Source organism: Triturus cristatus, chromosome 12 (assembly GCF_964204655.1).
Source record: "Triturus cristatus chromosome 12, aTriCri1.1, whole genome shotgun sequence".
Classification (NCBI taxonomy): domain Eukaryota; kingdom Metazoa; phylum Chordata; class Amphibia; order Caudata; family Salamandridae; genus Triturus; species Triturus cristatus.
In genome coordinates, this window is record NC_140595.1 from 112,232,280 (window position 1) to 112,245,708 (window position 13,429).

Sequence of the window (13,429 nt, forward strand, 5' to 3'; positions counted from 1 at the left end):
AAACCAATGATCAATCCTTTTCAGAAAATACTTAATCTTCAGGGAACAGTCCTAATAGAGAATCAGCATCCCTCTTTCAACAGCCCCAATGGCAGATATGCCCTGATTTATCCGCATGCCCATAATCCGTTTTAAAGATCTATCTACTTTTTATTTTTTTAATTCAAGAGCGTCACATATGCTAATGAATTCCCCTTGCTGAAACTGCTGTTGCAGAAGAACAATGCTGTGCTTTAAAGGAACCCTTAAGAAACCAGTAGCTGCTTGTTTGGTATTAAGTATTCAAACCTTTAGGGTTAGTATTTTTGTGAAGCTTACTGACTGCCACATCTTTATGCAGGCATAGTCTTGGTCATTCTTTTTTGTGCTACCCCTTGCTTAATGTTCTACCTATAGTCTCTTGGAGAAGGTTTACCTGTTTCTGCTTCCTTTGTGTACCTGTTACGTGTCTTGGTATGTGTCCAATTAGCTACCTAGCATTAGGGTGTACTGGTTTCTTCTGTGTAAACATTTTAACAAAGACTTGAAGTTCACTTTGGCTAAGTAGATGGTTGCAAAACTGGATCAGTGCTTACACACCTGACAGCTTGTCATTTACTCTGTGCATTTGGCATGCATCTAAATGTCATTCTCCACATATTTAAATTTAATACGCCTCCTACGGTGGTGGGGGCAGGTCTAATGTCACAGGATAGCAGTCCAGTTGAGCTCCATTCGTCCCATTACAGTGATATTTCTAATCTCCACTCTCCCTTCCCAAGCCCTTTCCTTCTCACCCTGAGCAGGAGTCTGAGATAGAAGAAAAGCTTAACTCCTGATGACTTCATGAAACTGAAGTCCCTCTTTGTAACACACTGACATCCCATGACATCAGTCAAGTACTGTACCAACAGCAACAATGAAGCCACCAACGGAAACACAACACTTTTCAAGGAATACAAGTTCTGAATCAACCCCATGCCACATTCACCTCTTCCTCACTCCACAGAAAATTGAAATACAATCAACCTCTTCTTCAGTGAAAAAATGCAGAAGATCTAATCGGACACATCCTGCTTCCTCTCTTACCACCCAACCCTTCCTTTAGAATCCTGCAATGGTCCTCCTTTAAAGCCCTTTTTCTCACAAATCTTGCCGACATTGTCAACTTCATCAAAGCCACTTCTTAATAAGTTGATGTTTTATCCTTGTCCTCTGCCAACTACCCTCCTATCACTCACCTATCATTCATTTGCAAGATATTGAAAAAGCAGCCTGTGTTCAACTCTAATATCACATTATTGCTAACCATCTCCTGCATGGCTATCAGTCTCACTTAATTTCATGCTGCAGCACTGAGCCTGCTACCTTACACATCCTAGATCGTGCTGCACTGACCACAGAGAAAGAGGCCCAATGCCTCCGGATATTGCTACACTTCTCAGCTGCTTCAATGCAGGGATTCACTGGCAATGTTGTCCATTGATTCTCCACCCACCTTTCGAACCTACACGTGTGTTCACAAGGGCATCTTCAGGTCCAGAAGATGCCTATAACCTGTAGAGTCTACCATGGTTCCATACTATGCTCTGTCATCTTAAACCTCGGTTTGGAACCTCTTGCTGCTGTACTGACAGATTACAGTGTCAAGATTCCCCAATATGCCAATGATACACAACTCTTCTTGAAAGGCTCCTCTCTTCCAGATATCCAGAACCTCAAATGCTACTTGTATATCATTCAGACCTGGACGTCCAGTGCCAATCTGAATCTTAACCTAACCAAGACGGAAATCCTATTTTTGCTAAAAAAACAAACAAATAAATCAAACAAGAAGCAGTACAAACCTGACTTAATTACATGAACCCTGACGGATTCAAACCCGAACCTTCACCGAATATCAAATCTCTAGGATTCCTCCTTGACATCAACCTCTCCCTCAAGGAACACAATGACAAAAACAAAAAAGATAAAAAGTACCAGCTTGCTCTTCAAACGAAAGTGAGACATTTTCCTCCAGACCGACACTTCGGAATTGATGTTCAAGACTTTGTTCTTTATAGTGGTAATGCCCTGCTCCGTGGTCTCCTAGGTTCCACACTGGCACTGCTAAAGCGCATTCAGCGCACTGCATCATGTCTCATCTAGAACTTGATGAAATATGGAACTCCATTGGCTTCCCTTTCTTGCTCACACCATCTTCTAAACCAGCTGCATCATTTACAAAGCTATCACGATCAGCTTCACAGCTTATCTTGCAGACGTGCTCATAATCTTGGGTGATTCTCGACACATCCGCAGCCAGGACACCATCTGACTGCTGACTAATTAGTGTCAAAAGGGAAAAAAATAAGGCAGCAGGCCGTTTTCATGAATGTACCATGATCTGCAACAACATCCTTGTATCATTCAGGAATGCTCCAACTCTGTTCCAATTCACAACCCAGCTACCTCTCCTATCACTCATTAACCCCTTCAGTGCCCGCCCCTTTCCCCGCCCTGTGCCGGCCGTTGTATTAGCGGGCGGGGTTTATGACGAGCTGGTCTCGTCATGGGCACAGCGCGACCGCGGCCCATGACGAGACCAGCTCGTCACGGGCATTGAAGAGGTTAAGTTTATGCTTGCTTTTTACCCTGTACTACACTCTGCTGCCTTTTGGCTAGGTGTGCACTATAATACTACCACATAAGTACATAGATACATACATACATGAAGGAAGTTGGAGAAAAATATCACCATAATGACCGGAATTAAGAGTAGAAAAGTAGTTGCATGGCTGTTACCAGAAGGAAATGTCTATAAATAAGAGCCTAAGCACACCTTCCAGACATGCACCTGCTTCTGATTTAAAAAAAAAAAAGCTTTAAGTATCCCTTTTTATCACCAGCACAAGACAGCACGACCAGAGCCGCCATCCTGAAACCAATGGTGGTGTATTCTGCTTTATACTACCCTTACCAGAATACAGTGGTAGAGAAAGGGGAAAAACCAGGACCTCAGCAAGACTAGGATCAATTTCCAAGATCAACAAGGAGGCATTGCACACAGACAGATCACATTATAAGTTCTCAGCTAACGTTCATATGAGATTCTGGGTTCCAGAGGGCCCAGTGGTCACTTTCACTAGGTGTTAGAAAGGCTTAGTGCTGAAAAGGGAGTGAACATGCAGAATCCTTACAAAGTAAGATACCTGTGCTTAGTTGCTTTGTATACTGGGAACCGGTTGTCCGGCCTTCCGAGTCTTGTGGCTTAGAGAGTTCTGTTTGTGCAGAGTTTACTAGACTGTCCCTTGTCAATGCTTTTTTTTTCTCTTTTGTATTTTTAAGGTTCACCTGTATTTGCTTTTTTGTTATTGTTTGGGCATATGATCTCTTGTTGATTTGCATACCTCAACTCTTTTTTTCATGTACCTTTCGCCTGCCTTCTTCATTTAATTGTTTTCCTTGTTTTCTATTTTCAGGGCTGATCTACCGCTACCCGGAGCGAGACATTGACGCCTTTCCTCTGCCAGACTCAGTCTCTGTCTTCTGCTTGCCCATGGGAGCCACCATTGAGAGCTGGCCCTTGAACACCAAGTACCAGTTGCCTGTCTTCTCCACCTTTGTGTTCACTGGAGCCTCTGGGGAAAAGGTAGAACACCCACAAGTTCAGCTTATTTAAAACTGCAGTTTATGCCATATTTTATTGTTGCCAGGGGTTCTGTGTTTGGAAGGGAAAATTTCAGAGTGAGCCAGGGTCGTGTTTTGCTATAGCAGTAGTTGTCTTCACTTGGGTGAAATGCTGCAGATTGTTTGAGGGACGCGCTGTATTGAGAACACTATCTTTGGCTTTGGTCAAACTAATTAACTTCATAAATGCTCTCTTCTGAAGTGCCCGACTGTTGCAGGCTGTTGGTGTTTCTCTACCACTATGTTCCTTAATAGGGTACTTTGTGGTATTGAATGCTGCATGAGACCACCTCTTTGAGTGCAGTGTTGATAGCTCTTCTCTGTGAATTCCAGAGCTAGTATTCTACACTCCTGTTTCCTGTTCTGGACACACTTATTTTTGGTCGGTATTGGTGCTGGCAGGTTTTCACACAGTCTAAGGGCCTGATTCACAAAGAGCCTCCGCAGTCGTGGCGGAGGCCCCGCAGTCGTTGGACAGTCTCCGCATTCAGGGTGTAATCTCCGCAATGGGAACTCTCATTGCAGAGAGTCTGCCCTGAGTGCGGAGGCTCCACCCCTCCCCCCCAGGACTGCGGGGCGTCTGCTACACGTGCAGAGGCCCTTTGTGAATCAGGCCCTAAGTGCTGGGTATGGATGTTGTCGAGTGGGGGTGCTCCAGGACGTTTTTGTGTGACATTGATCCCATTGCAGTGGCTGTCCAGGTACGGATGGCATCTTAGCGGGGTTGGGGGGTTCCTAGTATGGGGCAGTCTCTTGGATTTCTAACCGGGGTTGTAGTTCTTTCTGGGCTTTGCCTGACATAGCTTTTTTACTCAGGGTTTCTCATTGGAGATGTGTCTCGAGATTTTGCTCTGTATGTTGTTGTCTCATTTTGTTCCTGACATTTGCAGTGTCTTGGAATTATGCATGGATGTTGTAAAGTTTTAGGTTTCTGTAAGTATTGTTTGAACATTTATTCCAATACGAGTTGTACCTCATGATTTTTCCTGAAAAGGTGCTCCATTTGCATTGTTTTAGAGTATAGGTGCCGTCTCATAGTATTGCGAGGTACGAGTAATATCTCTAGAATTTTCTCAGTATGAGAGCTGACTCCGAATTTTGCTTGACATGCTAGCTTTTAAGTATGCATACACCCCAATATGGCTGCTCTACTCTTTTATGTGTTGTCCAATAAGTGGTGTGTTGTCTAGTATGGATCTGTGACTTGTGTGGCATAGGTGCTGTTTAAGGATTTTACCCAGGATGGCTTGTGTCTCAGGCTTAATATTGTAGTTGGTGTCTCGGGACATATGGATGCACATATGGATGCTCTAGCAGGCTATTACCCAGGACGTGACTATTCTCAGGGTTTCAATCTATAGATATTCTCTCAGGAGTTAATCTGGTTTGGTCATTGTCTTATAGATTTGTATGTTGTGTGCTGTATCAAAATGTTCTTTCCATAGGTCATGTGTCGGGGTTTATAGCATATGGGGTGATTTCCCAAGCTTCATACCAGTATGCATGTTTTCTCAGACTTTATTGTGATATTGATGCGGACTTAGGGTTTATTTTGATTGTCGGTGCTGTTACGGTTTTGCCACTGATGGGGACTATCTCTAAGTTGTCCTTTATGGATGATATTTCAGTTTATGTTCAATGTAGGTGCAACAGCAAGTATTTCATGCAAGTCAGATATTTTCTTTATGCCTCTGATAGGTGTATGGAGCTGCGATACAGTTCCATGAGTCTTTCCCCCGGGACGAGCTGACTGAGAAACAGAGCCTTCGCTTGGGGCTGCTAAGTGTGGTGGATCGAAGGCCCATCACTAGCAAATCTGTCCAAACCAAGAAGAGCATCTGCGTCCTGTCCCACTGGCCCTTCTTTGATGTCTTCCAGAAGTTTCTCACTTTCATTTATCGCTACTCGATCTCAGGTCCCCACGTGCTACCGATTGAGAAGTGAGTATGTCATAACCTCCTTGTAGCATGGCCCAAGGTGCATTGTCAGCACAATAGCATGGAACTAAGAGCAATGCATGGGAAATCCGAGCACCCCATAGTAACATCCTTTAACCAAGGCATACTGTAGCATAACCTCAATGCCACAAGTGGCTAACATTTCATTCATTCATGACATGAAGGCCATGTTGGATATAAAGATATATGTACACTCTTTCTTTTTTCTTTCAGGCACATCTCTCACTTTATGCATAATGTTCCCTTTCCATCTCCCCAGAGACCTCGCATCTTGGTACAGGTAAATTTCTTCACTTGCTGTTTCCTTTTCTTCATGAGTGAAGTTCAAGTAAATAGATGTGAAAAAATGGGAAGACAATGGAAGTACTGAGTCTTGTTAGGCTACTTGTGAGAGGCATTGTGGTTGGTAAATAGATTTCACATCTGTAGCGAAGTCTCCTGCTCATATGCATAGCTGTAAATATTCACTCTCAATAAGGGAAAGCTCGTAGATCCATCACTATCGAATATTAAATTAATATCATGCAGGAAAACCCCTGTTAAAGGGAAATAACTTTCCCTTCTCCAGCAGGGGAGCATTTTTTGATTCACAGTGTTGGATATTTCCGTGCGACTATCACTCTTTCTGACAGGGGTATTTGTAAGGCTCTGAAGAACCTTTTTTTCTATTTCTTGACATGAAGTAGGGACACCTAAATGTAATGCAGATCCTAACATAACAACACCTCTTTACTAAAGTTATACACTGCAGCTTCGTCAATGAAACTTAAAGCGGAAGCTTACCTAGATAGAAGGTGTAGGTTGGAGCATCACGGAGGGATACCTAAGTTTGGAGCAGCCACCTTCTGCATGGACTCTTCCAGTAGTTTGTTCCAGATCTCAACACACACTGTGATGACTACATAGACTGTATATTACATTTGTAGATAAAAGCGATTTTCGAACCTAATCTCAGAACAATTCTTTGGACCACATAGTGTAACAAGCTGCTGTCGGAGACCAGAAGAGTTTAAAACAATTTAAAGTAAGATTATCTCTCCCCCTCTGTTGATCTGGGAAAGAGAATGTTTTGTATACAATTATAACTAAATGGAGATTCCTTTTGGTGTTACCTGACTGCCAGCTTTTTGAATTTGCAAGCATGTGTTTTAGGGTTTAAATGTTTTCAGTGCTGCTGAGGCTGAATGTTTCTTGCTGTTTTTTTTCTAGATGTCATCTTACGATAATGTGCTACTTACGCAGCCTGTCTCATCTCCACTTCCTCTCAGGTACTTCAATTTGCTACTTCATTTGGGGTTGCCTACTTCCTGAAGTGGCACACAGCCTGTCTTGTGTCTGATTTTTTTCTCTCTAGTTCCCATACGTTCACACGCTCTATCCAGCGCCTGATATATTATGCCTCATTCATTTATGCCCATTTGTACCAAAAGCCCTCTTGTGCATTATTCCACAACCCCAGGACATGGACTGCTTCTAGCATGTAAACCGCTTTCAGTCACATCTAAGAAAGTAGGCTGACCAGGCCCATGACTCCTAAGAGAACAGGGTGTGGAGTGGTTGAAGGAGATAATTGACAGGAACAAAAGTAAGAGTTTTCAGCATAACATTAAAAACAAGTAATTTAAATAACCTAAACAACATGGCACTGCTGATTCTATATAATGTAATAGTAAGCCTGTGAAATCAAGCTCAGTGGAGAGAGAAAGAGATCCATGGTGATGAATTTGATGAGATGGATGGAGGGCTATGGCAAAAATGTATTTTGATAAGCAACTTGCACCAATCTAAGTCCTTCACAACATTTTGGTAATGACATTTTGGGAACTGTTAGTCATTATTTTAGTATTACATCCTGAGTTGCCATTAATCACAGTGTTTGGTACAGACAGGTATTTTTCTCGTTTCTTTCCATACAACAGTGTTGTCAATTGTTCCCACTAGAAAACTGCACATTTTAAGTGGAACTTGGTTGGTCAATTATTTTTCTTTAAACTAAACAAAAAGCTTTCTTTCAAGGACCATCATGTTCGCCCCAGTGCTGTATAATCTTTTGTGAGGTGCATAAGAAGTGAGTGCTGAATGGATAGCATATTGCTAAGGTGCAGGGGTTTATTTAGCGATCGACACGTGACTATTGCTGGCGTGTTCAAATTCAAACCCTGGTTTCATCTGGATGCCAGTGAAGTATCTTTGATTATGCTGCTTATAGTCTTAATTGCAGCAATCACGATGAGTGTTCTAAAACATGTATAGATAGATACATGGCTTCATTGTGGACAAGACAGATATGGGATTGGATCACAGTTCTGTTCTTTGGTGGTGGTAGTAGTGTTAAAATACATGTTCGAGGCATATGAGCTGCAGATCACACACTTAGGATAAGATCGCCATCTGGTGTTGGGCTCGGATGATTGCAGGTTGTTGTTGTTGTCTTCGGAAGAAGCCTTTTGGTCACGAGATAGGTGACTCCTCCTCTGGACAACAGTGCGCATGGGCATCCACTCCATCCTCAGATTGTTTTTTTCCGCCATTGGGTTCGGATGAACTTTTCCACTCCGGCTGAAAACTTCTAAAATTCCAGCTTTCGAAGCGAAAAACCTTTACAACTCGACGTCGAAATTCAATCGGACCGGTTCCGGACACGGCTCATGGAAAGGACACCTTATAAAAAATGCCCCCAATGTGGAGCAAAGTTCCCCCACAGTGACCACCACGAGGTCTGCAACCTGTGCCTCTCGCCGGAACATAACGAATCCAGCTGTCCAGCCTGCGCCGCATTCCGATCCAAGATAACCATCCGGGACCGAAGAGCTCGACGCCTTATCATGGCCAGACCGGCCCCAGAACCAGAGGACATCTTTGCTCAGGATGTCCCGGAAGAAGATTCCGAAGAACTCCAAATTATATCCGAAGTGGACGATTCCGATGACCTCATCACTCCGGGGCAACGAGTGAGTACCAGTGCCCCTACCTCAACCCCCCCAAAAAAGGCATTGGTCAAGACTCCGCCAGCTGGCCCCAGTCGCGACTGAAAACCGTCTTCAGAAGCCCCGCCCTCGGGCTCGGCTCCGAAGAAATATAAGCCTACAGGTGGCTCGGGCTCGAGCAAACCACATGTTATAGTACCCACAGTACCTTCGGCACCGAAGACTCAATACCTCTCGGCACCGAAGCAGGCTCCGAAACCATCGAGACCTATTGATAAACCGGCATCTAAAGCTATCAAGCTCAAAGATTCCCTCTCTGCACCAAAATCTCCACCGGCACCGAAACGTTCTTCGGCACCGAAATCCCGCCGGCACCGAAAAGTTCTTCGGCACCGAAATCATCATCGGTACCGAAACAACTGTCTAAAGTCCAAGAAGACTCTACCGATCATCCAAAACATAGATCGGAACCGAAAAAATCGGCACCAAAGCCACTTTCGGACAATGAAGAACTTTTTCACCCTGATCCCACGCAAAAAAGGATTTATATCAATCCAAAAACTGGACATGTCACCGCTGTGCCATACAAGAAAAGGAAGCTGGACACAACGCCTTCTCCAGCTCCCATAAAGAAGAAGGACTCCGCCACCTCACCCATTCGTCCTTCCTCTCCTATATAACCTCTCACCCCACCCCCCTGCCCCCACCTCCTTCTCCTCTACCATCTCCTTCACATACACCACCTCCACATGATGATGATGATGGCTTAGGGGGAGGGGGTGATCCGGATGACCTTAATGATCCTAATGATCCTTTCACACTCCCGGATACGGCACCCTTAGATGACTGGGCTTACCCTTTACCTGATATTCCTGATCCCACTACATACCCCTCCAAACCCTCCCCTCCAGATGACCACCTAGGGTTTGGTCAGCTGATAAACAGGGCGGCACTTTTCCATGGCGTCCCCATGCATTCAGATACACCCGAAGAAGACTTTCTTCTAGACACATTCGAACAGTCTCAAAAATCAGTTCAAATCTTGCCCATGATTAAGGGAGTCATAAAACACGCCACAGAGGTTTTTAAAGACCCTGTCAGAGCTAGGGTTCTTAACCCCCGAATTGAAAAAAAATATAGACCTGCCCCACAAGATCCCGCTTACATTAAAGCACAGCTCCCTCTAGACTCTTTAGTAGTTTCAAACGCAAGAAAGCGGGCTAACTCCCAAACAACAGGAGACACACCGCCCCCAGACAAAGAGTCCAAGCTATTAGAGGCCTCGGACAAAAGAGTTGCAGCACAAGCTGCTAACCATTGGCGTATTGCCAACACACAAGCCCTATTAGCCCGATATGATAGGGCTCATTATGATCAGTTAGAAGATCTTTTACAACACCTACCAGATCAGTTCAAATCCCAGGCCAATGACCTCATCCAAGAGTGGAAACTCATATCTAACGCATCAATCAAATGTGCACTAGACGCCGCGGACACTGCTTCTGGGCGGTCAACACAAGCATACTTCTTAGACGCCATGCATGGCTAAGTATTTCAGGCTTTAAGCCGGAAGTACAAACAACAATACTTGGTCAACCATTCAACCAAGAGCAACTATTTGGGCCCGCAGTAGATACTTCACTTGAGAAGATGAAAAAAGATAACGAGACTGCTAAATCAATGGGAGCATTACAGTCTCCACAACCACGAGGCTCCTTTCGACGCTCCTTCTATAGGGGAGCCTCCAAAAATATTGGGACAGACACCTCTTCCACTTTCAAAACCTCCGCGCAAACATCCCCCAACAGAGGATATTTTAGAGGAGGATATAGGGGAAACAACACCAAGGGCCGAGGTCGGGGCAATACCAACACCCGCACCTCTCCAGCCACTAAACAGTGACTTGCCTCACCTCCCCCCAGACCATTCCACTCCGGTCGGGGGAAGACTCCAACAGTTCCTACCTGTCTGGAATTCCATTACAACAGACAAGTGGGTAAGACAAATTATCCAGTTTGGTTACTGCCTCGAACAAACACCGTCCAATGTCACCACACCATCTTACACTCTTCAAACAGGAAATTCGGTCCTTGCTTCAAAAACACGCAATAGAACCAGTTCCACTCCAACATCAGGGTACAGGAGTATATTCTCTATACTTCCTAATCCCCAAAAAGGATGAGACGTTAAGACCCATACTCGACCTCAGACTCCTAAATCAGTACATACACTCAGATCACTTCCATATGATCACTCTTCAACAAGTGCTCCCACTACTTCAACAAGACGATTTCCTTGCCACATTAAACCTCAAGGACGCATACTTTCACATCCCCATGCATCCTGCTCACAGGAAGTACCTAAGATTTGTGGTAGACGGACAGCACTATCAGTTTACGGTCCTCCCTTTCGGAGTAAAAACTGCACCCAGGGTATTCACCAAATGCCTAGCAGTAGTGGCAGCGCACCTCAGAAGACAACAAATCTAGGTCTTCCCGTATCTCGACGATTGGCTCATAAAAGCCAATACTTTCGACAAATGCGTTCTCCACACTCACCGCACTATTCAAACCTTACACAACTTGGGATTTACCATCAACTATCCCAAATCTCAACTGCAACCCTCCCACATACATCAATATCTGGGAGCCACCATAAATACTTCCAAGGCCATAGCTTATCCCAGCACAGCCAGGATAGCCAACATACAAAACCTCATCTTAAAATTTCAAACTCAACACTCTCTTCCAGCAAGAGTGTTTATGCAACTATTAGGCATGATGGCGTCATGCATCTCCATTGTGCCTCACGCACGACTTCAAATGCGTCCCTTGCAAGAATGTCTAGCACAACAGTGGAACCAGGCTCACGGACAACTTACCGATCTGGTGTTGGTGGACAGTCGCTCACTTCGCTCACTGAAATGGTGGAACACCATCAACCTGTCCAAAGGGCGACCGTTCTTAGAGCCTCTTCCACAAATAGTGCTGACAACCGACGCATCTCTCACAGGGTGGGGAGCCCATCTCCTACAACACACCACTCAGGGGAAATGGACCACTCAACAAAAACTGCTCCATATCAATCACCTAGAACTTCTAGCGGTGTTCCTACCACTGAAATCTTTTCAAGTACATCTAAGGAACAAAACTGTCCTCATCCGCACAGACAACATGACGACCATGTATTACATACAAAAACAGGAGGGGACACATTCTCTCCAACTGTCCCAACTCGCACAGAACATTTGGAGATTGGCAATTCCCCAAAACATCTACCTGCTAGCGGAACACCTTCCATTGGTTCACAACCAGATTGCCGATCTCCTAAGTCGACAGACACAACAAATCCACGAATGGGAATTACACCCCAAAGTCCTACTCCCATTCTTCCAAAAATGGGGCCAACCAGACATAGACCTGTTCGCCACACACAAACGCAAAATGCCCAACCTTCGCCGCCAGGTTTCCACACCCACAGTCGAAGGGCAATGCAATATGGATGAACTGGTCAGTCAGATTTGCGTACGCTTTTCCGCCTCTCCCACTCATTCCATTTGTGGTACGCAAGCTCAAACAACAGTCTCTAAAACTGATTCTAGTAGCTCCCACTTGGGCACGTCAACCCTGGTTCACGACACTTCTGGAACTCTTGCTAGTTCCACATCAAAAACGGCGCCTTTCCCCGGCCTTATTAACCCAGAACCATGGAGAAATCAGACACCCAGATCCACAGCAACTGAACTTGGCGATCTGGCTCCTGAAGTCTTAGAGTTCGGTTACCTCAATCTCCCACCAGACTGTATGAATATCATAAAAGAAGCTAGAAGACCTACTACTAGGGCATGTTATGCTGCAAAATGGAAAATATTTGCCATTTACTGCACTAACAATAATATACGTCCACTGGATGCTTCCATCCAAAACATTATTTGCTATTTACTACACTTGCAAAGATGCATTTTAGCGTATTCCTCCATACGTCTACACCTAGCAGCGTTAGCAGCCTACTTACAAAATCGACAACACTTGTCACTATTTAAGGTACCAGCGATCAGAGCCTTCATGGAAGGTCTTAAAAGAATTATTCCTCCCAGATTACCACCTTCTCCAGTGTGGAATCTAAATATTGTTCTAACAAGGCTCATGGGCCCTCCTCCATTTGAACCTATGCATAAATGCGAACTGCAATTCCTTACATGGAAAGTGGCTTTCCTTATTGCAATCACATCCCTGCGAAGGGTAAGTGAGATACAGGCTTTAACTATTGAAGAACCATTCCTACAACTACATCGTAACAAAGTGGTTCTTAGGACAAACCCAAAATTCCTACCAAAAGTCATTTCCCCTTTCCATCTTAACCAATCAGTCGAGCTGCCAGTCTTCTTCCCTAATCCAGACTCAATAGCTGAGAGAGCCCTTCATACCTTAGATGTTAAAAGAGCCTTGCTTTATTACATCGACAGAACCAAACCTTTTCGCAAAACCAAACAACTGTTTGTTGCTTTCTCTCCACCTCTGGAAGTGGGAGTTCCTCAAGGGTCAATATTAAGCCAGACTCTCTTTAATATCTATATGTCCCCTTTGGCGGCGCTGGTTGAGTCTTTTGGTGCCCAGATTGTCTCATATGCTGATGACACCCAGCTTCTTTTCACATGTGGGAAAGATATGGACTTCAACGGAGATCGCATTAAAAGCTGTCTGGGTGCGGTTTTTACCTGGTTCCAATGCAATCCGCTTAAATGCAACTCGGATAAATCCGAGGTTCTTTTCTTCGGTTGTCCTCCGGATCCCTGTTGGATGTCCTGGTGGCCGGCGGATATGTTTTTCCCCTTCCGACGTGGCCTCGGTGGCTAAAATTCTCGGTGTTAAGATGGACAACTGTCTTACTTTTAAA

General features: G+C 44.6%; 1 protein-coding gene across 5 annotated transcripts in view; it reads left to right on the plus strand.

Annotated features, from left to right (window-relative positions):
• The window catches only part of DENND4B (DENN domain containing 4B), a 246,040-nt gene that overhangs the window by 104,789 nt on the left and 127,822 nt on the right, over positions 1–13,429 (plus strand). For all 5 annotated transcript variants that reach the window (XM_085638871.1, XM_085638875.1, XM_085638874.1 and 2 more), the window contains exons 5-8: positions 3,441–3,610; positions 5,347–5,588; positions 5,820–5,886; positions 6,816–6,874. In XM_085638871.1, coding sequence (XP_085494997.1) covers positions 3,441–3,610; positions 5,347–5,588; positions 5,820–5,886; positions 6,816–6,874 — 538 coding nt within the window. The remainder of the gene's footprint in view (positions 1–3,440; positions 3,611–5,346; positions 5,589–5,819; positions 5,887–6,815; positions 6,875–13,429) is intronic.